General features: G+C 45.0%; 1 protein-coding gene across 1 annotated transcript in view; it reads right to left on the bottom strand.

The window, feature by feature from the left end:
• LOC118363988 (ras-associated and pleckstrin homology domains-containing protein 1-like) overlaps positions 1 to 22514 on the bottom strand; it is a 79969-nt gene that overhangs the window by 21364 nt on the left and 36091 nt on the right. Inside the window, 5 exon segments of the mRNA XM_052488509.1 lie at positions 2966 to 3040; positions 3405 to 3494; positions 4596 to 5215; positions 5476 to 5581; positions 8131 to 8253. Of these exon segments, the coding sequence (XP_052344469.1) occupies positions 2966 to 3040; positions 3405 to 3494; positions 4596 to 5215; positions 5476 to 5581; positions 8131 to 8253 (1014 nt within the window).

Genomic DNA, 22514 nt, shown 5'->3' with positions numbered 1-22514 from the left:
TCCCTCTGTACTTCGTTGTTCTATTCTGACTCATGAAGCAGGGGAGAAGGGATAGTGTGGTGAAACGGCAATCTACTCTCCCTTTCTTTCCCTCGCTCTTTCTCGCTCTCGCCGTCTCTGTGTAAAAGTGTCGTGTAACACTGACATACAAACCCTCCCATTGCCACAAACACCTCAAGGAACTCTCGCTCTCCCTCTAAACCCATTTACATGGCATTCTGAATACAGACATGGACGGACGGCTTTAAAACAGCTCATAAACAAATAGCCTCGTGCAACATGGGACTATAATAACTCCATAATTAGTCCATAATTAGTCAATTAAATCATACGGCCCCAGGTCCTAGTCATGAAATTTTGCGTTTGGATGTGTGTTTAATCATTTGAGATACTATGTCAGAAGACATACAGATGTGTGCCTCCTCCTACCCACAATCCTCCAGGTGTTGGCATCCATAATATTCGAATGAGCAGCAATACAGTTAGCGTCCCCCCGAGAATGACTGCATAATTACGTTCCCATACATTATGATAATTTAGGCCGTCCGCATAAATTAAAAAGTGCTTGATGAATTTGTTTTGGGTCTTCTTTTGTGTAGTGATAATTGTTTATTAACTGATGTACTAATATGTCAGACGGCCTTGGCTAGCGTTTGCGCTAATCAAGGAAAGCTGAAAACAAACGCTCTTGGGTCTGTGCATCACAGAGAGATTTGCCAAAATGTTGCCTCCTGGGTGGCGCAGTGGTTAAGGGCGCTATACTGCAGCGCCAGCTGTGCCACCAGAGACCCTGGGTTCGCGCCCAGGCTCTGTCTTAACCGGCCGTGACCGGGAGGTCCGTGGGGCGACGCACAATTGACATAGCGTCGTCCGGGTTAGGGAGGGTTTGGCCGGTAGGGATATCCTTGTCTTATCGTGCACCAGCGACTCCTGTGGCGGGCCGGGTGCAGTGCGCGCTAACCAAGGTTGCCAGGTGCACAATGTTTCCTCCGACACATTGGTGCGGCTGGCTTCCGGGTTGGATGCGCGCTGTGTTAAGAAGCAGTGCGGCTTGGTTGGGTTGTGTATCGGAGGACGCATGACTTTCAACCTTCGTCTCTCCCGAGCCCGTACGGGAGTTGTAGCGATGAGATAAGATAGTAGCTACTAACAATTGGATACCACAAAATTGGGGGAAAAAAGGGGGTACATTTTTGAAATTTATATATATAAATAAAATGTTGCCATTTACAGCATTGACAGAAATACAGTATATCTCCATTCTTCACCCTGGAATACAGTATCTATCACTACTGCTCCCTGTGTATCTCAGGACGAGCACTGGCTCAGCGGCTTTTGTTTTGAAGGCAAAATAAATCTTGATCGAAAGTGGCCAAGTTTTACAATCCACCAAAGTCAACATCTGACACACAACCATCAAACAAATGCCAAGAATGTACTTTAATGTGGGGAGGGAGGGGAGAAGGGGTTCTAGATTAAAGATGATGGATAAATAAACACACACATGATAGAGAGAGAGAGAAAGAGAGCAAAGGAATAGCGGAGCACCGAGAGGGGGAGAGAGCGACCCTCTTTTCTAACCCGAAAGAGGATTAGGCCGATTCAAACGAAACAGGCCAGCTATTTCTGAGACAAATATCTTAAACATACTACACTGCTCCTTATTTTCTTCATGTAAATTTCCCTGTGTCATTTCACTGCACCAGACCAGTCAGTAATCTATAAAATGACCGGGCTTGTTATTTCTCTTTAGCTGTGGAGAGGTGGGCTCAGGTCAAATCCATTGACGTTTTCAGCTAAATAGCCTTGTGACAATGTCAAAGTCTCGGCTCCTGTTGGTTTCAGGATCATGCTTACCATACCAGACAGGGTTGGGGTCAATTCCATGAACAGTGTCTCAATTCAGTAAGAAACAATAAAGAACATTGGAATTTGAATTTCTGTTAACTTCCTGTATTGATCTAATTGAAATGGAATCGACACCAACCTTGATACCAGTGTTTCTCAACCTTTTTTGGACCAGGGGGCTGCAAGCTACTGTTTACGTACGTAAAATGACCATTCTTCCCTGGTCGACCACTTCCATTAAACCGAGCACTGGAAAGTTGACCGAATCAGTGTCTGACAACTAACCGCCTGAGGGACCGGTATGCAACATCCCAAGGACCAGACCCGGCCCGTGGACCGCAGGTTGAGGAACACTGGTTTATACCATAGCATTAGTTGCTCACACATCAAAGACTTCATAATATAAAAGAGAGCGTTCAGAGTTACACACACACACACACGCACATCTAGCTCCATTTCTCTAAGCTCAGGCACATATCAACCAGCGTCGATTCACACAGGCATGCAGTCATGCTCCAGACCTAGTGCAACTGAACGCAGCCCTTATGTATGGGGTTATTATAAAACAACACTCCAGATTTGGGTCAAGCGCATGTCACGTACTTTCAAATTCAACTCAGGAAAAGTATGGTCAGTAGGTGTGCTTGGTTTTGCACTTTTGGGATTATGTTGGTTCTATTGTCCCAGGCAAATCAAGTCAAGTACATTTGAAAGTATTTTACATAAGTGTATATTGACCCAGGTCTGTCTGCAAGACTGTCATGACAGTGAAGTTAGATAGAGTGCAAAACTGTACTGAGCCGCAGTGCCAGTTACCTACCCTACATTTCTTTCCCCCTACTAGAGGAAAGGAGTGCAGGTAATAAAATGGACACATCAGCACAGGGAGGAACACGAGAAAAATAAAATGGACAAAGGAGGGATATAAGCAGGGGGCTGCATACAGGAGAAAGGCGGGAAAAGAAAGCTACGGAAGGATGAGAGAGAAGTAAAACGAGCCAAATCAGGTCAATCGAGCATTGTGGGTGGGTGTTGGCACTGTGGGAGGAGCTTAGGGAGATGGTAAAGAAGTGTAGTTCAACCACAAGCAAGCATAAGCAAGCGAATGAGGCGTCACCTTGGTCAGCAGGTGAGAAGGCTTTCCTGCAATGCTTTTCAGAATGAGGGACGTTTCTCTGTCCAGATAAGAGTGCTTGGTGGCGCAGAGGTGAGGAGAGAAACAGATAAGACAGTCAGGGCAATGATTCTCAATGGCTCATTAAAAATGCTTTTGAAAGGGGGGGGGTTAAAGTGTGGAAGCAAGAGAGGTCCAAAAGTTGGAGCATTGTTTGTGGTGGTAGTCATATTAGATCGCTGTGGATGGGGAAGAGAGACGATTTATCAAAAGCACATTTTCTAATGATTATACTGCTGTGATTACTGAAGTTGATTGCTAATACCCACCTGTACACAATCACACACATGCTGTACACTACATACAGGTCTGGCTTTTTCTTCAACACACACACACACACACACACACACACACACACACACACACACACACACACACTTACAGTGTCCAGATCCACTTCACCCTCCCATGAGGTGAGGTCAAGCTGCCGTCTGGCCGGCTTACCATTGGCCCGTCGCAGTAGTGAGGCATGCTGGGAAACGGGGAGGTGCATTATGGGTGCAGAGAGGATGCAAACACACACACACAGTAAACATGCAAGGGGACGGGGAAGGTGCACTTTATTCAAGTAGGCGTTAAGCTCTCTTTCTCCATTTAAAATGTTCACATTATCCTTTCAACACCTTACCTTCCACTTATTCAATCTCTCCATCGCATACTGATTCTATATGTGGTCATGTGTGGCGCTAGCAATGCCAGGGTGTGGGTTCAATTAGTGACAACATACTACATACTGTATGTATGCAGGCACTGTTCTGTTAGTCGTGTCGGATAAAAGCCTCTGCTAAGTGGCATATATATTTTCTCCTTTCCATCTTGTAAACCTAAACTAAGTTTGCGTACTTAAGTCAAGCAGGTTCAGTTTACAGCAAAACGGGTACAGTAGATACATTGTAATCCATATCACACATGCAGACTTCAGTGATTACAATGCATTCACTCACTGTACTGTAAATACCACACTTTCCAATGGGTAGTCTACACACACACACACACACACAACATTGCGTGTTACACGGATAGCAAACAAATGTAATACAATGAGTTGTACGGTGCACACATGACATGCAGTTGGGACGTCAAAACATCATGCAGTGGAAGTGTACCATGCAGGGAACTAGAGAGGGTGGTTTCGAGAGGACGTGCGTACACACACACACACTCATCATCATCATACCATTCATCATCTTTCATCATGTTTGAACAAACAAACCACTACAGCAGTTTATTTTCCCCCCTAACCAAACAGCCTTTCACTGTCATAACTCAGATAGCCAGCCCACCCTTTTAGTCTGAATAAAGGAAGTCCCACAATGCCCCATAAACAGCAATCGAACCCGAACTAAAAGCCTGCACATGAAAAAGGGCTTTTGATAGGCCGAGATAACTGGGCCTTGATGCAGGTTGACTCTCATACAGACAACAGAGGATAGAAATGAACAAACTATCAGTGGTAATAATGTTTCACGAAGAGATATTGCTATTCATGGTACATCTTAGTTAGTTTTTAGGAAACAATTGGGAAAAGAGGATTGTGAAGATTGGAGTGTGTGTATGAGTGTGTGTGCCTTACCTCAGTACTGGCCGGGTCCTGTGGCGGCTGGGGGCCTTGTGAACCCCCGTCCTGCTCGGGCCCTCCTACTGTCCTAGACAGCACCTTGTCGATATCCAGAGAGTCCATGCTGGACGCGGATGCAGAATTAACGCTGGACCTCGAGGAGTGGCCCCCCGCCTCATGTTCACTAATGGTGCCCACCGAGCCCGTCCTCCGGTGCTGCGAGGACGAGGAACCTGCCGAGGGGCGCCGGAGGGTGGTCGAGGAGTAGGAGGAAGAAGTCTGGTGCGCCGCCTCGTCCATGCTGAGTGACGCCTGCTCCAACTGGGCCGTGATGTCGTCCAGCGAGAGGTTCGATGCCGACGGGCGCCCGTGGGAGTTGGAGCTGCCCCCTCGGACGGTGGAGGCCGGTGAGGCCCGGGTACTACTGCTGGTGCTGCCCCCGCTGCTACTCCCCCCACCACTGCCAGTTTGCTTGGCACTGGCGCTGCGACCCCCCGGGCATCGCTGTTGACATTTAGCCTGGCGGGCGGTGCCGGTGTTGGGCTTGCCGATGGTGCTGAGCTCCTGTTCTATGGAACACAGGTCAGCCATCAGGGCATCCAGGTCTACGGTCTCTGTCGTCTGGTTCAAAGCCTCTGTAAGGAGGGGGAAAAGGGGAGTGTGAATCCATGTTATTTTGTATACACACATGCTAGTACACGCACACGCACACGCACACACACACACACACACACACACACTAAATAGAAGCTAAAATATAATGAAAGTGTGACGGTTGAAAAGGTACTTTTGCACAGCAGTAAAGCAATGGTTGTGTGGGTCACACAGGCATGTCACAGACACCATTGCTCTGCAGGAAGTGGGTAGGGCATATAGGTCTGAGTGTGTGTCTTACCGTTGATGTTGTACATGGAGAAGCGGTAAGAAAAGTTAGCCATGTTGGTTTCCTGTCTGAGAGGGGCCTTCTGGACCGACTTCTGTGGCTTCCCGTCATCCAGACTCTGTAGAGGACAAATCACACTATCAAAATCCCCACCATCTTAAAGATGGTCTCTGATACTTTTTAGCCACTCGTTCTGAATAGTCACAGAATATTGCGTACTACCTCACAAATTATTGCCCTCTCGCTCAACTGTGTGTGCGTCTTGTTAGCTGTCACTCAAATGGCGAGGGGCTGAAGCTCATTGGCGGAAGCTCATTGGCTGAAACGCAAATTGCTAGGGGACTGGCCCACGTGGAGATAAATGTAGGGAAAATGGCACCCCACAGATTCCAGAAACAAGTAGTTTTCAAACTAGGGATTCCATGGCTAATTGAGGTAAAACATTCTCATAGATTATGCATGTATGAACTACACAGGGGTTGACTGATTAATTGGCATGGCCGATTTCAAGTTTTCATAACAATCGGTAATCTGCATTTCTGGACACCGATTATGGCCGATTACGTTGCAATCCACGAGGAAACTGCGTGGCAGGCTGACCACCTGTTATGCGAGTGCAGCAAGGGGCCACGGTAAGGTGCTAGCTAGCATTAAACATATCTTATAAAACAACTATCAATCTTAACATAATCACTAGTTAACTACACATGGTTGATGATATTACTAGTTTAAATAGTGTCATAACGTTGGCCTGGGGATAGGTTTATGACAGTCAAATACCTCTCCCCCCCTTTTTCCTCTCTCTACCCTACGGATGTTACATTTGCAAAACCCTTGGTTAACATAGAGATTCTGGGAACATCAGAAGGTGGGAGGAAATAAACTATATTCTGGTAATCCGACCAATTGAACATATGCGGTGGTACTTAATGAATATGATGTCAGTTCGGTTGTCATCTGAGACATTCTCATCAATGATAAGATGACAAACTCTAGTGGAAAGTCTACACATCAGAGTTATCGGATTAACATGGAATTGTTGTTCAATTTAAATGTTTGAATATGAAATTATTCGTGATGGGATGAAATGTGATTTTAGCATCTAAAATGTGAGATTTGGGTTTTCATAAGATAGGGCTCTGCTCAATCAGTGGCCCGCCCCTGTGAAAGGACATGGGCTATAAAACTTTTCCAACACGCCCTCCTCTCCTTTCCTATATAAGCCCTTGATGACAATATAACCTCCTGTTCCGAGGATGTAGGACGACGGTCCAATGTCAGAATGGTTCTGATAATAACTACAGAACGAAGCCAACATCAGCGTGAGCTTTGGTTGTGAATGGTATGCACTTTGAACTCTTATTCACTACAGAAGTGATACCTCCTAGCCGTTGAGTTAGCAACAGCAGATGCAACGAGAGTTAGGAAGGAACAGACAGAGTATCCAGTCTATCACCCAACGACGTTACTACAACGTATCCAATTGACAACCAGAGACATTCTTCAAAGGACTCGGTTTGGCAACACGGCCTTCCATCTACCACCAACCTACCGAAGCGCAGCTCAGAGTAAATATTTATTGCATTTTCCTTTTCCAAATGGTCATTTAGAATGCATCAGATACTGTATTTAAGATAGCACAGCTTCTCCCTGTGTCCCTCAGTCTTCCCGCTCTTTCACTCAAACCCAGCCCTTTTCTTTTGTGTAACCAGCTGTCATAACGGTTCCGCCCGCTAGGGACGTTTCCTTTATGACGTAATTTGTAATCAAGTTATGATTTAATTACGTGTGTGTGTAATTCTGTGTGATTAGTTAGGTATTTAGTAAATAAATCATTGAACCCAATTTTGCATTGCTGATTCAAATTGTTAGCCAGGGTTCGTGCAGATATCTGAAAGTTGTAAATTCTTGGTTGAGACTGAATTAAGATGACGATTGATATTGACTGCTATTGATGTAAAATATTACTAGGTCTTATATTACAGCTCTATAAATATTATTTTGTGGTGCCCGACTCTAGTTACATTACATTACATTTACATGATTAGCTCAATCAGGTAATATTAATTACGAAGAAATTATTTTATAGAATAGCATGTCAAATCACTTAATAGCCAAAGACACGACACTAGCTTGTCCTGAGTTGCATATAATCAATGCAGTGCCTGTTATTTCATCAACGAATCACAGCCTACTTCGCCAAATGGGTGATGATTTAACAAAGGCGCATTCGCGAAAAAAAGCACAATCATTGCACAAATGTACCTAACCATAAACATCTTTTGCTGTTTTAAATCGGTATCGTCGTTGAAAAATCAGAATCGGTCGACCGCTACTACACATAAAACAAAGTACAGGAGCATGTCTTTAATGCATAACAATACCAGACTTCAACAGGCTTGAAGGAAGTGGAAGAAAGCTAACATGACTCAGCGAATGGGTGGGAAACTAGGATAATATGGTTGGCGAGATACGGTTACCAGGATACGATTGCAAGGGTACGGTTACTAGGTTACAGTTACTAAGACATGGTTGCATGGATACTATTACTATGATATTGTTACTAGAATATGGTTACTTGGATTTAGTTTGCTAGGATACCATTGCCAAGATATGGTATCCATGACCCGGCTACCAGGATACGCCCATCCTCCCCTACTGCAATACCTGTGTGAGTTTGTCCAGTTCTCCCAACCAGGCTCCAAACATTTTGTCCAGGTCCTGGTCTTCCTTATCACTGTCCTCCTCCTCTGCCCCGTGGTCCAGCTCATCGTCAGACATATCCGCCATCTGTAGGCAGACACAGAGTACCTCATTTGAATACAGGAATCACATTACAATTGAAAGGATTAAAACATTTCAATTCACGTGCACACAAGCATACGCAGACACATTTACTAAGAGAGAATTCCATCGCACAGTGGCCGCGATGAATCCACAACTTCACCAGCTCAACCTCCTTACATGTTACCATGGCAACCACCAAAAAGAGCTCTATAATGTGGATAGATAAGGCTGCGCAACGGCAGGAGGCTATTCCCTGTTGTCTGCCAGAGACACAGTATAACACATGCTGAATGCCATCATACCCATGTTCAGACATTGGCGATAAGAGTCGAAGTCGACTGTCAGCCACATCCAGTCAATAACTGTGTCCCAAATGTCACCCTATTCCCTTATTGTGCACTAGGGCTCTGTAATGCACTATGAAGGGAATGGGGTGCCATTTGGGACGTTGCCGTGGTATTCTGTATCACAAAGCCTCGTTGCGCCATCTAATGACAATGACAGAGCACCCTCTTGTGGACAGATTAGAAAATAGGTGATTTAATTATTTATTTCCCACCTTTTACACTGCTGGGTCATGACACTGTGTGTAAATCATGTGCAGTGTCATGACTAAATGCCACACCGGTAGATCTTGAGCCAGTGACACTACAAGCCTTTAAAGCCCCTAGAGGTGAGTGTGTGCGCACCACACACACACACACACACACACACGTCACCGAAGCCCCTTCCCCTAAACCCCCACCTACATCTGTGTGACTAAACCAATCTCTGACCACACTCCTTTTTGATCCCCTCCAACATCAGGCAGACATAATCATATTGGTGTAATAGCTGACCCCTTCACATCCTGTTCCTATTGCATCACTTCCTGGTTGGAGAGGGAAACAGTTTAGTGGAGTATTAGTGTCACACAAAGTTAGGAATGAAAACACAGCACGGGATCCAGTCAGAGGAACGCTATCTTATCTTTATCTACTGATAGGCTCCATGAGGACATGGGGAGGCACAGCCACACACAGTGGGACACAAGAAAACACTCCCTCACACATGGTCACATACAGTTGAAGTTGGAAGTTTACATCCACCTGAGCCAAATACATTTAAACTCAGTTTTTCACATTTAATCCTAGTAAAAAAATCCATGTCTTAGGGATCACCCTTATTTTAAGAATGTGAAATGTCAGAATAATTGTAGAGAGAATGATTTATTTTAGCTTTTATTTCTTTCATCACATTCCCAGTGGGTCAGAAGTTGACATGCACTCAATTAGTATTTGGTAGCATTGCCTTTAAAATTGTTTAACTTGGTTCAAACATTTTGGGTAGCCTTCCACAAGCTTCCCATCATAAGTTGGGTGAATTTTGTTTTTTTGGTGAGCTATATTTGTTTCATCAGACCAGAGGACATTTCTCCAAAAAGTACAAATCTTTGCCCCCATGTGTCTGGCTTTTTTATGGCAATTTTGGAGCAGTGACTTCTTCCTTACTGAGCGGCCTTTCAGGTTATGTCAATATAGAACTTGTTTTATTGTGGATATAGATACTTTCGTACCCGTTTCCTCCAGCATCTTCACAAGGTCCTTTGCTTTTGTTCCGGGATTGATTTGCACTTTTCGCACCAAAGTACGTTCATCTCTAGGAGACAGAATGAGTCTCCTTCCTGAGCAGTATGATGGCTATGTGGTCCCATAGTGTTTATACTTGCGTACTATTGTTTGTACAGATGAACGTGGTACCTTCAGGCGTTTGGAAATTGCTCCCAAGGATAAACCAGACTTGTGGAGGTCTACATTCTTCTGAGGCCTTGGCTGATTTCTTTTGATTTCCCCATGATATCAAGCAAAGGCACTGAGTTTGAAGGTAGGCCTTGAAATACATCCACAGGTACATCTCAAATTGACTCAAATGATGTCAATTAGCCTATCAGAAGCTTCTAAAGCCATGACATCATTTTCTGGAATTTTCCAGGCTGTTTAATTACACAGTCAGCTTACTGTGTATGTAAACTTCTGACCCACTGGAATTGTGATACAGTGAATTATAAGTGAAATAATCTGTCTGTAAACAAATTGTTGGAAAAATGACTTGTGTCATGCACACAGTAGATGTCCTAACCGACTTGCCAAAACTATAGTTTGTTTACAAGAAATGTGTGGAGTGGTTGAAAAACGAGTTTTAATGATGCATTAGTGTATGCAAACTCCCGACTTCAAATGTACACACGCACGGACGCACACCCTCTACCACTAAACTGTAAACACATATTTCAATGACTACGCCCCCCCCCGTTCTCTCTTTTCACACTCACACACACACACCCAGTGAGAAGTGAGACAGAAACAAGCACACACACGGCAACATGGTATCACGGGCATGACAGCAGTGTGTGACAAAGTAGCCTAAAGACACAAAGGCACAGTGTTATCCCCACAATATTTCCCTGTGTTCCTACAGTACATGAACCCCTACAACAGCCAGACCTGGGTTCAAATACTATTTGAAATCTTTCAAAACCTTTGAACGTATGTGCAAGCCTGCCTAGAGTGCCAGGCAGGCAGGTTTGCAGTTTGGGGTATATTCTATGGGTTCCATTGAGCTCAATCAAGTATTTAAAGCCAGGTCTGATAGCAGCCCATTCAGATGGAACAGACTATTTAGAAGCTCAGGCCTTAGGTAATCTCATTGGTTTTCCAGGGGGTATAGTGCTTCCCCTTAACTGTACCAGACAACAGGACCCTCCACAGGTACATGGGGGGAAAACCCCAAATTGAGCGCTGCTTTTGATACTGTGTGTGTGTGCACTTGTTTTCCTAGCTTAACAGGACCCCAATGTCCTGATAATTCACCCGAATATCTTGACAGTGTAGAAAAACACTTTTTTTCAAATGCTATTTTAAAGCTTAAGGGTTAGGTTTATGGTTTTGGGGTTAAGGTTTAGGAGTTAGGGAAAAATGGGATTGTTAATGGTCAAACATTTTTACTCAAAAATTCCTGAAATTTCACGAGAATAAAGCTGTGTGTGACCCGCAATCTGATCCAAGATCAGCATTATTATGTTAGAGTGTGTGTGTGGAAGGTGGTATAATGTAATAGCAATGTCTCAAAGAGAGGAGCAATGTGTTTAAGTGTGGAGGGAGCAGTGGAGAGGAAAGGCAGGAAGGGCTTGCTTTGAAAATCCCCTCTCCTCTTATTCCCCTGAGAGAGAGCAGAAAGAAAAGAGAGAGCTTACATACTTTGCTGCATTCTCTACCTCCAAATCTTTATTTTCTTCTGTGTTAACAGCTCAAAGAAAGAGTGAGAGGAAGAAGCAGAAGAGTGAGAGAGGAAGGGAGAAAGAAAAGCAGAGAGGGAGCAAAGAGAGAGAGAAGAGCAGAGAGCGAGAGAGAGAGCAGGGAGGGATCAGAGTGAGGGAAAGAAGAGAGAACAGGGAGGGAGAAAAGGCCTGCTGTGCTGAGTTGCAGTTAGCATCCTGTGGTTAAACAGCCTGTGATTTGGGCCTAGTTTGGCTGAGTGTGAGAGTGGGCCTGGTGGGCACTGGCACAGGCCATAAACACAGACAGACACGTATACCCTCACTCACAACACACAAAAGTTCATGAGAGCAAAATACGCACAGCAGCTGGAAAGGAGTCTGTTTCGGATCATGGGCGGAGACATTCAAGATAGCTAGCTTACACAGAACCACTGTTGTGTGTGTGTGCAAATTTACAGGCATGGACAGTTACAGGCACACAGCCTTTCCACACGGTGTCTCTTCAGCTGCCCAACCATCACCTACCTAAAACCCCTTGGCCATCCCAGTCAACCATTTAGTTGGCATGACCACCATATATGTGAGATGAACAGTGTGTGTGTGTGTGTGTGTGGTGTGTGTGTGTGTGTGTGGTAGCTGTGCGCGCGGCAAGTGGGGGGACGACAGGGTGGCCAGAACAGGAAATGGCCTAATTTCCCCCACGGGCTGTTCCATAACAACGCCCAAGCCCAGCAGTCAATCAAAACCCAGCATCGCCATTGTTACAGCGCCGGGGACAGGGCTCCTTTACAGCATGACATCATGGCTAACCGAGGAGGACAGGAAAAGAACAGAATGAAATAAGCCTCCTTTCTGTTTGCAAATACACTGGTGGTGCTATCATATAGACCGCTGTGTCCGAAATGACACCCTATGGACCCCGGTCAAAAGTAGGACACTATATAGGGAATAGGGTGCCATTTGGGAAGCAAGTACAGAGATGAGCGATCAGCCACCATCTAGTCTGACAGCACTCCCCTTGCTGTAATAAAATTATAGACACACACACACTTTTTGGGTTGTTGACCATAAGCTTTAAACAGTGCTGCCAACTATTGAAGATAGGATTTCTCACTCCAAGCTGTTGTCCTTGGCTCCACTCCTAACCGGTGGTCTGGTGGTTCCCAAAAATTCTGTTTTAAAGCTAATTTCCTGCAATTCTACATATTTTATACATGGCTAAGGCCCATGACCTGGGTGAATTTGGATTTTTATCACAGGTCAGGATTCTCCACGACTTGGCTTCAATTACTTTGAGATTATACGGGCATGACATTTAGAGTATGCTAATTGGGGGTCATTAAATTACATTGGTTTATGGTTAGAAAATGCTAATATTAAAAGTTGGTGGCAGTGTCTAACCAATAGGACCATAGAAAATACTGCATAAGAGGTAGCTCTCTAAGAGGGTTCGCCGCCCCTGATCTAAGCTTCCCAAATACTTGGGGTTTGATTATGTCCATGTGACATTTGATTTCTACTAATTACCCCACATTCAAGAAGAATCTCATGAAAATAAATCTTCAGTGGGTGAGGATGACTGGCAAAACATTGCCACCATCTGACTCTACATAGGTACGTTGCATTTATGCATACCGTTTCTGCCTAGCAGCTTGCGCACAATACTAAAGACCGGATATTTTAGGCAAGGGCCGTTTCAATAGCCTATTCTCATGACTTCACCTCCACTACCTGGCCAGTGTATTAGGTACACCACCCCGTTAACAAAAAAATGGATTGCTCCAACAGACAGTGAGTCACGTGGCCGTGGCTTGCTATAAAGAAGCAGGCAGACAGGCATCCAGTTACTGTTCGATTGAACGTTAGGATGAGCAAAACGAGTGACATAAGCGACTAATGAGCACGGTATGATCGGCTCCAGATCCAGTATCTCAGAAACGGCCGCCCTCCTGGGCTTTTTCACGCACGACTACGTGTCTAGGGTTTCCTGAGAGTGGTGCGACAAACAAAAAAAAAAACATCCAGTCAGTGCCAGTCCTGGGGGCGAAAACAGCTCGTTGATGAGAGAGGTCAAAATGAGAAATGGCAAGAATGGTGCAAGCTAACAGGCGGGCTGTAAACGGACAAATAGCGGCGTCGTACAACAGTGGGGTGCAGAATGGCATCTCTGAATCCACAGCTCTTCGATCATCGTCACGGACGACCACACCTAGTTCCACTGCTATCAGCTAAAAACAAGGAGAAGCGGCTCCAGTGGACACCAACACTGGACAATTGGAGGAGTGGAAAAACATTGCCTGGGTCGACGAATCCCGGTTCCTGTTGGGTCATGCTAAATGGTCAGGATTTGGTCAGTCAGGATTTGGCGTAAGCAGTATTAGTCCATGAACCCATCCTGCCTGGTGTCAACGGTACAGCCGGGTGTCGGTGGTGTTTCTATTGTTATTTTATTGAACCTTTATTTAACTAGGTGTAGCGCCGTCCAATCTGCAGCAAGAATTCAGGCTGTTATGGAGGCAAAGCGGGTCCGACCCGGTACTAGAGGAGTGTACCTAATAAACTGGCAGTTGAATCCAGGTGAAAGCTATGATCTAGCCGAGTGTACAAAACATTATGAACACCTCTTTCCATGACAGACTGACCAGGTGAATGCTATGATCCCTTACTGACGTCCCTTCAAAATCAGTGTAGATGAAGGGGAGGTGGTTTGTGTCAAGAACTGCAACGCTGCTGGGTTTTAAGAATGGTCCACCCACCAAAGGACATCCAGCCAATTTGACAACAGTGGGAAGCACTGGAGTCAACATGAGCCAGCATCCCCATGGAATGATTTCGACAACTTGTAGAGTCCATATGCCCCAACGAATTGAGGATGTTCTGAGGGCAAAAAGACTCACGCAGGCATAATCGATTTCAAATACCTTAAAATACACCAGAAAAATTGGTAAGTGAAAATAATAAACAAGTAGGTGGAATAACAGTAGTGTTCTTGCTAAGATAAGCACACTCATTAGTCTATATTTTAGCCCATTGTAGGGGGATGGGAAATGTTATGACATCAGCTATTGTGAAAGGCCAAATAAATTAACCAGGTAATAAAATATCCTGAAGACATTGCCTGAATCTTATCAACTGTGCCTGAAAATCATTTTGAAATTGGATCATATGCGTCCGCCTTTCATTGTAACAGTAGCTGATGCAAGTGGTGGATTAAAATCATTTAAATCACTAACTAGGCTGTATAATCACATGCTGTAATAAGGAAGCATTCTGCGACAGGGACAGTAGTGACAACAAATTCATTTTGTACAAAACAGTGCGACAAGTTGCCGTGCTGCTCTTTTGGAATTTGAATTCATAAAAATGCCCGTCTTGTCTGCTGTGGCTGCACACCAGACACAGCATAGAGGGGCATTTCTTTATAAAATGTGCATCCAATTGCCTTGGCCCCGGACCCTTACTAAACCAATTACAACCTTCAATCTGTCGCGGAACACAGTGCAGTAGCAGGAAGATGATGGATCTCCCAGGTGAAGCTGCCACAGTTACAAAGCAAACTTTATTTGTCACATGCGCCAAATACAACAAGTGTAGAACTTACCGTGAAATGCACTGTTGGTTAAGAAAATATTTACCAAATAAAGTAAAGTTTTTTTTTTTAAATAGCAAAAAGTAACAAAATAACAATAATAAGGCTATATACAGGGGGTACCAGTACCGAGTTAATGTGCGGAGGTACTGGTTAGTCGAGGTAATTTGTACATGTAGGTAGGGGTGAAGTGACTATGCATAGAAAATAAAACAGCGAGTAGCAGCAGTGTACAAAGCAAAAATGGAGGGGCGGGGGGGGTTCAGAAGTCTGGTGGCATTTGATTAATTGTTCAGCATTCTTAAGGCTTGGGAATAGAAGCTGTTAAGGAGCCTTTTGGTCCTAGACTTGACAATTGTATGGGCTTTCCTCTGACACTGCCTAGTATATAGGTCCTGGATGGCAGGAAGCTTGGCCCCAGTGATGCAATGGGCCATTCGCACTACCCTCTGTAGCGCCTCGCAGTCAGATGCCGAGCAGTTGCCATACCAGGTATTGATGCAACCGGTCAGCTGTAGAACTTTGAGGATCTGGGGACCCATGCCAAATCTTTTTCAGTCTCCTGAGGGGGAAAAGGTGTTACCGTGCCCTCTTCATGACTGTCTTGATGTGTTTGGACCATGATAGATCGTTGGTGATGTGGACACCAAGGAACTTGAAACTCTCGACCCGCTCCATTACAGCCCCATCGATGTTAATGGAGGCCTGTTCGGCCCGGCTTTTCCTATAGTCCACGATCAGCTCCTTTCTTGCTCACATTGAGGGAGAGGTGGTTGTCCTGACCTCCTCCTATAGGCTGTCTCATCATTGTCGGCAATCAGGCCTAACCCTGTTGTGTCATCAGCGAACTTGGTGTTGGAGTCCTGTTTGGCCACGCAGTTGTGGGTGAACCGGGAGTACAGGAGGGGACTAAGTACACACCCGAGGGGCCTCTGTGTTGAGGATCAGTGTAGCAGACGTGTTGTTACCTACCCTTACCACCTGGGGATGGCCCGTCAGGAAGTCCAGGATCCAGTTGCAGAGGGAGGCGTTTAGTCCCAGAGTACTTATCTTAATGATGAGCTTCGTGGGCACTATGGTGTTTAACGCTGAGCTGTAGTCAATGAACAGCATTCCCACATAGTTGTTCCTTTTGTCCTGGTGGGAAAGGGCAGTGTGGAGCGCGATTGAGATTGCGTCATCGGTGGATCTGTTATGGCGGTATGCGAATTGGAGTGGGTCTAGGGTATCCAGGATGATGTTGATGTGAGCCATGACCAGCCTTTCAAAGCATGGCTACCGATATGAGTGCTACGGGGCGGTGATCATTAGGCAGATTACGGTCGCTTTCTTGGGCACAGGGACTATGGTGGTCTGCTTGAAACATGTAGGTATTACAGACTCAGTCAGGGAGAGGTTGAAAATGTCAGTGAAGTCACTTGCCAGTTGGTCCGGGCATGCTTTGAGTACACGTCCTGGTAATTCGTCTGGCCCCACGGCTTTGTGAATATTGACCTGTTTAAAAGGTCTGGCTCACATCGGCTACCGAGAGCGTTATCACTTAGTCATCCAGAACAGCTGGTGCTCACGTGCATGCTTCAGTGTTGCTTGCATAAAAGGCATTTAGCTCGTCTGGTAGGCTTGCGTCCCTGGGCAGCTCAAGTCTGGGTTTCCCTTTGTAGTCTGTAATAGTTTTCAAGCCCTGTCACATCCGAAGAGCGTGAGAGCCGGTGTAGTAGGATTCAATCTTAATCCTGTATTGACGCTTTGCTTGTTTGATGGTTTATCTGAGGGCATAGCGGGATTTCTTATAAGCATCCGGATTAGTGTCCCGCTCCTTGAATGCTCATGATATAGAATTGCAGATGAATATGATCCCATTTCCAAACACAGTTGATAAATTAAAACACACTGAATTGGATTAATTAGACAATAAAAGCAGTACTTTTTTCAATAAGTGAGAAATAAAAAGGTGCGGTGTGTGAAGAGGGTCAAATGCATCTCATGTCCAACACGTGAGAGTTGGCCGCACCGTTTAAATCAGCGTCCCAGGTGATAATTCACTTAAAACTGTTAGAACACCTGCTACGAAGGGCATGATTTATTTACAACCGGGGGCATCACCACTACCTGAAACAGACAGCACGTGGGTGTGTGAGTTCTATGTGAGTTATCACAAAAACAAACATCAATCCCTCTTCTCCACTCCCTCTCTCACCATCTCTCTCTCTCTATCTCTCTCTCTCACCATCTCTCTCCCCATCTCTCTCCCCCTCTCACCATCTCTCTCCCCATCTCTCTCCCCCCTCCCCATCTCTCTCTCTCTCTCTCCCCCTCCCCATCTCTCTCTCTCTCCCCCTCCCCATCTCTCTCTCTCTCCCCCTCCCCATCTCTCTCTCTCCCCCTCCCCATCTCTCTCTCTCCCCCCTCCCCATCTCTCTCTCTCCCCCTCTCCCCATCTCTCACTCTCTCTCCCCCTCACCATCTCTCACTCACTCTCCCCCTCACCATCTCTCACTCACTCTCCCCATCTCCCTCTCACCATCTCTCACTCCCTCCCCATCTCACACCATCTCTCTCTCGCTCCCTCCATCTCCCTCTCACCATCTCCCTCGCTCCCTCTCACCATCTCTCTCACTCCCTCTCACCATCTCTCTCGCTCCCTCTCACCATCTCTCTCGCTCCCTCTCACCATCTCTCTCGCTCCCTCTCACCATCTCTCTCGCTCCCTCTTACCATCTCTCTCGCTCCCTCTCACCATCTCTCTCGCTCCCTCTCACCATCTCTCTCACCATCTCTCTCGCTCCCCTCTCACCATCTCTCTCGCTCCCTCTCACCATCTCTCTCGCTCCCTCTCACCATCTCTCTCTCTCCCTCTCACCATCTCTCTCGCTCTCTCACCATCTCTCTCCTCCCTCTCACCATCTCTCTCGCTCCCTCTCACCATCTCTCTCTCTCCCTCTCACCATCTCTCTCTCTCGCTCCCTCTCACCATCTCTCTCCCCTGTGTCTCTTTCTCCCTCCATCACTCTCCCTCTCACCATCTCTCTTTCTCCCTGTGTCTCTCTCTCCCTGTGTCTCTTTCTCCCTCCATCACTCTCTCCAGGCTTCTGTGTCTATGAGAAGCCTGAGCATGACACTCACTCATCTGTCTCCCATCACCACCGGGGTCAGAGCAAAGGGGCCACCTCAAGGTTCAGAGGTCACCCCACTGGGGGTGTTGTGGTGTTAAGCCTCTGCCACAGGAGGGGTACATAGGAAACACACACACACACACGTCTGCCCCACAGAAGGCCACCAGTTTGGGTTGGCCTGTGCCTCCGAGGAGGGGGATATAGAGGGAGAGGAAGGAAGAGAAAGGGGGAGAAAGATTGAGGGGACTGTTCTGGAAAAGCACTTCTCTAAATTAAAGAAGGTAATGGCTGACTTCCAGTTCTTAACCATGAGGCTGGGAATAGAGAACAGAACACAAAATGTTTCATATAGAGAAGGGAAAGGATGCGATGTTGGCCTATGGAGGGTCAACAGGCAGCGTCATCAAAGGTCATACATGGGATGCTCACTGACAGTCAAGTCAGGAGGTGTAGAACCCTAACCTGTAGCCAAAGCATCTGTATATAACCACACACACACACACACACACAAGCCGTATAAATGTGAATTTTAAACACTACATAAATCTAAATGACGGAGATAAATGCGGGCTGATGTTATGTAGCATGTAGCCTTGTAGAACAGTGTTTAACCTAGGTGTTTGGTTGACTTCCGTGTAATCTGAATAGAAATCAGCTAGCCAATCATGCTTCACATGCAAATCAATTGACGCTATATAAGTATATTTGAGAGGGGGAGGGAAGGAGAGAGATAAGAAGCGTTTCCAAAAGAATGGAGAAAAACAAGGAGATGAGGATTGATAGAGCAGAAAGTAGGGAGAGAGAGGGAATGGAAGGCAGAGAGAGGAGGGGAGGAAATAGAAAAAGGGAGAGAATAGAAGGAGAGTTAGGCAGAGAGAGGGAAGGAGCATGACGGAGAGAGAAATAGGGAGGGAGCGAGAGAGAATGAGGACAAGAGTGGGGGGAAGAAAGAACAGGAGAAGGCATTCAGACAACTCCATACTAATAAAATGAAACTGGCAGCTTCATTAAATGGTACCCGCAAAACACCAGTCTCAACGTCAACAGTGAAGAGGTGACTCCGGGATGCTGGCCTTCTAGGCCTTCTGTCCAGTGTCTGTGTTCTTTTGCCCATCTTAATCTTTTACTGGCCAGTCAGATATGGCTTTTTTTTTTGCAACTCTGCCTACAAGGCCAGAATCCCGGAGTCATCTCTTCACTGTTTAAGGTAAGACTGGGGTTTTTGCGAGTACTATTTAATAAAGCTGCCTGTTGAGGACTTGTGAGGCGTCAGTTTCTTAGACACTAATGTACTTGTCCTCTTGCTCAAATGTGCACCGGGGATTTGCTTTTTATTCTGGTTAGAGACCGTTTGCGCTGTTCTGTGAAGAGGGTAGTACACAGCGTTGTACGAGATCTTCAGTTTCTTGGCAATTTCTTGCATGGAATAGCCTTAATTTCTCAGAAAATAAATAGACTGATGAGTATCAGAAGGAAGGTCTGTGTTTCTGGGCATTTTGAGCCTGTAATTGAACCCACAAATGCATACTCAACTAGTCTAAATAAGGACAGTTTTATCGGTTCTTTAATCAGAACAACAGTTTTCAGCTGTGCTAACAATTGCAAATCTTGCCACCTTACAGTTAACTAGTCCAACGCAATAACGACCTGCCTCTCTCTCGTTGCACTCCACAAGGAGACTGTCTGTTACGCAAATGCAGTAAGCCAAGGTAAGTTGCTAGCTAGCATTAAACATATCTTATAAAAACAATCAATCATAATCACTAGTTAACTACACATGGTTGATGATATTACTAGATATTATCTAGCGTGTCCTGTGTTGCATATAATCTGACTGAGCATACAAGTATCTAAGTATCTGACTGAGCGGTGGTAGGCAGAAGCAGGCGCGTAAACATTAATTCAAACAGCACTTTCGTGCGTTTTGCCAGCAGCTCTAAGTTGTGTGTCAAGCATTGCGCCGTTTATGACTTCAAGCCTATCAACTCCCGAGATGAGGCTCGTGTCACCGAAGTGAAATGGCTAGCTAGTTAGCATGCGCTAATAGCATTTGAAACGTCACTCGCTCTGAGCCTTCTAGTAGTTGTTCCCCTTGCTCTGCATGGTAACGCTGCTTCGAGGGTGGCTGTTGTTGTTGTGTTGCTGGTTCGAGCCCAGGGAGGAGCGAGGAGAGGGACAGAAGCTATACTTTTACACTGGCAATACTTAAGTGCCTATAAGAACATCCAATAGTCAAAGGTTAATGAAATACAAAATGGTATAGAGAGAAATAGTCCTATAATTCCTATAATAACTACAACCTAAAACTTCTTACCTGGGAATATGGAAGACTCATGTTAAAAGGAACCACCAGCTTTCATATGTTTTCATGTTCTGAGCAAGGAATTGAAACGTTAGCTTTCTTACATAGCACATAATGCACTTTTACTTTCTTCTCCAACACTTTGTCTTTGCATTATTTAAAGCAAATTGAACATGTTTCATTATTTACTTGAGGCTAAATGGATTTTATTGATGTATTATAAAGTTAAAATAAGAGTTCATTCAGTATTGTTGTAATTGTCATTATTACAAAAAATGTTTTTTTATATATATATATATATCCTCCAATAATCGGTATCAGTGTTGAAAATCATAAAATCGGTCGACCTCTACTCTGTACGCCTATGTAAAAATCAGCCATTTCCAGCTACAATAGTCATTTACAACATCTACACTGTATTTCTGATCAATTTGTAGTTATTTTAAAATGGACAAAAACGTTGCTTTTCTTTCAAAAACAAGGACATTTCTAAGTGACCCCAAACTTTTGAATGGTGGTGTATGTACTGAAAGTGAATTAATGAAGAGGCCACAGAGTTCCAGAGTTCCAATTTCCAGAGAATTTGACAAAAACACATTTACTTGAAGAACAGTACAGATGCAAAGTTTGGTAACATGATGACGTTTTGTGTGCTTTGTGTCATCATTTTGTTACTGTGGAATTGCCCATTACATCATAGATAAGATTACGTGGAACGCTGCAGTCTCTTCGTTAATTCACTTTGCATCCGAGTAGGAACAGAACACTGTTGTTTATTTGGTTTGTTCTCAGCCTCGTCCCGGGTCCTGTTCATTAGAGCTTACAGGAGCAGAACGTTTTGCCAAGGAAAACAGAGTGTTTCTTGTTTCTTACTGAACAAGTTCAGAATCAGATAGAACATCACTTAGTTTTGGAGCGCTCTCGGACTTTGTGCCCACCGAACAAGACCATGGTAAGCGTGAATGCAAGTGTGCACGCACACACACACACACACACACACACACACACACAAGCACACTACTATCTCCAACACAGAGGATTGATGACCCTTTTATGATTCAGAAAGTGGAAGCTGTAGAGTTTGTGACTATGCCGTAAGCTGTATGAAAACACATCATGACTAATGGCTGAATAGACATTTCCATAAACCAAACTTCTAAATGGGCGTGGATGTAGTCTAATTTTGGCGTCGTGTGTGTGTGTGTGTGTGTGTGTGTGATGCATGAATGACAGAGGGGCTAATAAAACAGTGGCAGCAGTGACACATCGTCTCAACAGCATCCTCCATAGAAAAACATGACAGCCAGACAACACACAGACCAACCCATAATCCTATTTCTCACTCTGCAACTCATTTTCTCTGTCTCTCAAACTAAACTCCATCGTGACCCCAATGTAGATGAGCCTTTTCAAGTCCAAAAATACATCAACATCACATCGTATCACAATGAATGAATTCTCAAAAGGAGAAAAACACTCTTATTACAACAATGGTAACCTTTTAGGAAATCAGCTACAGGGGAAGTTAATAATAAATGCCAAGTAGAAGGCGCTTTTATCCAAAAATACTTAGTCATGCGTGTACACATTACTTACGGGTGGCCCCCGGAATCAAACCCATAATCCTGCCGTTGAAAGTGTCATGCTCTACCAACTAAGCCATACAGGATGAGTAACAGTCTTACATTAAGTTGTAAAATGCGGAATTCCCCTTTAACCCCACTATTCCATTCTGGAGAGGTAGATGAAAAAGAGGGGGGGGTCACATTCCTGTGAGTTTGGTAGGGCTCAGCTGTAGTCTCCTGAGGGGTTGGAACAAAAATTAACACCAAGAACAAAAAACATTTAGGGAGGATTGCTGGGTTAAGAAAAGCACTCCAGTGTGTGAGGTAATGGCTCATTATAGAGTGGGTCCCATATTCTCAGCACCACTAAATTGTCCCCTGGGAAGTGTGTGCGCGCGTGTGAGCATCTCAAACTAAGGCTGCTATAGAAGACAGTGGC

This window comes from Oncorhynchus keta, chromosome 30, assembly GCF_023373465.1.
Source record: "Oncorhynchus keta strain PuntledgeMale-10-30-2019 chromosome 30, Oket_V2, whole genome shotgun sequence".
Taxonomy (NCBI): Eukaryota; Metazoa; Chordata; class Actinopteri; order Salmoniformes; family Salmonidae; genus Oncorhynchus; species Oncorhynchus keta.
Note: the sequence above shows the minus strand (reverse complement) of the source record. Positions and strands in the feature narration are given on the sequence as shown.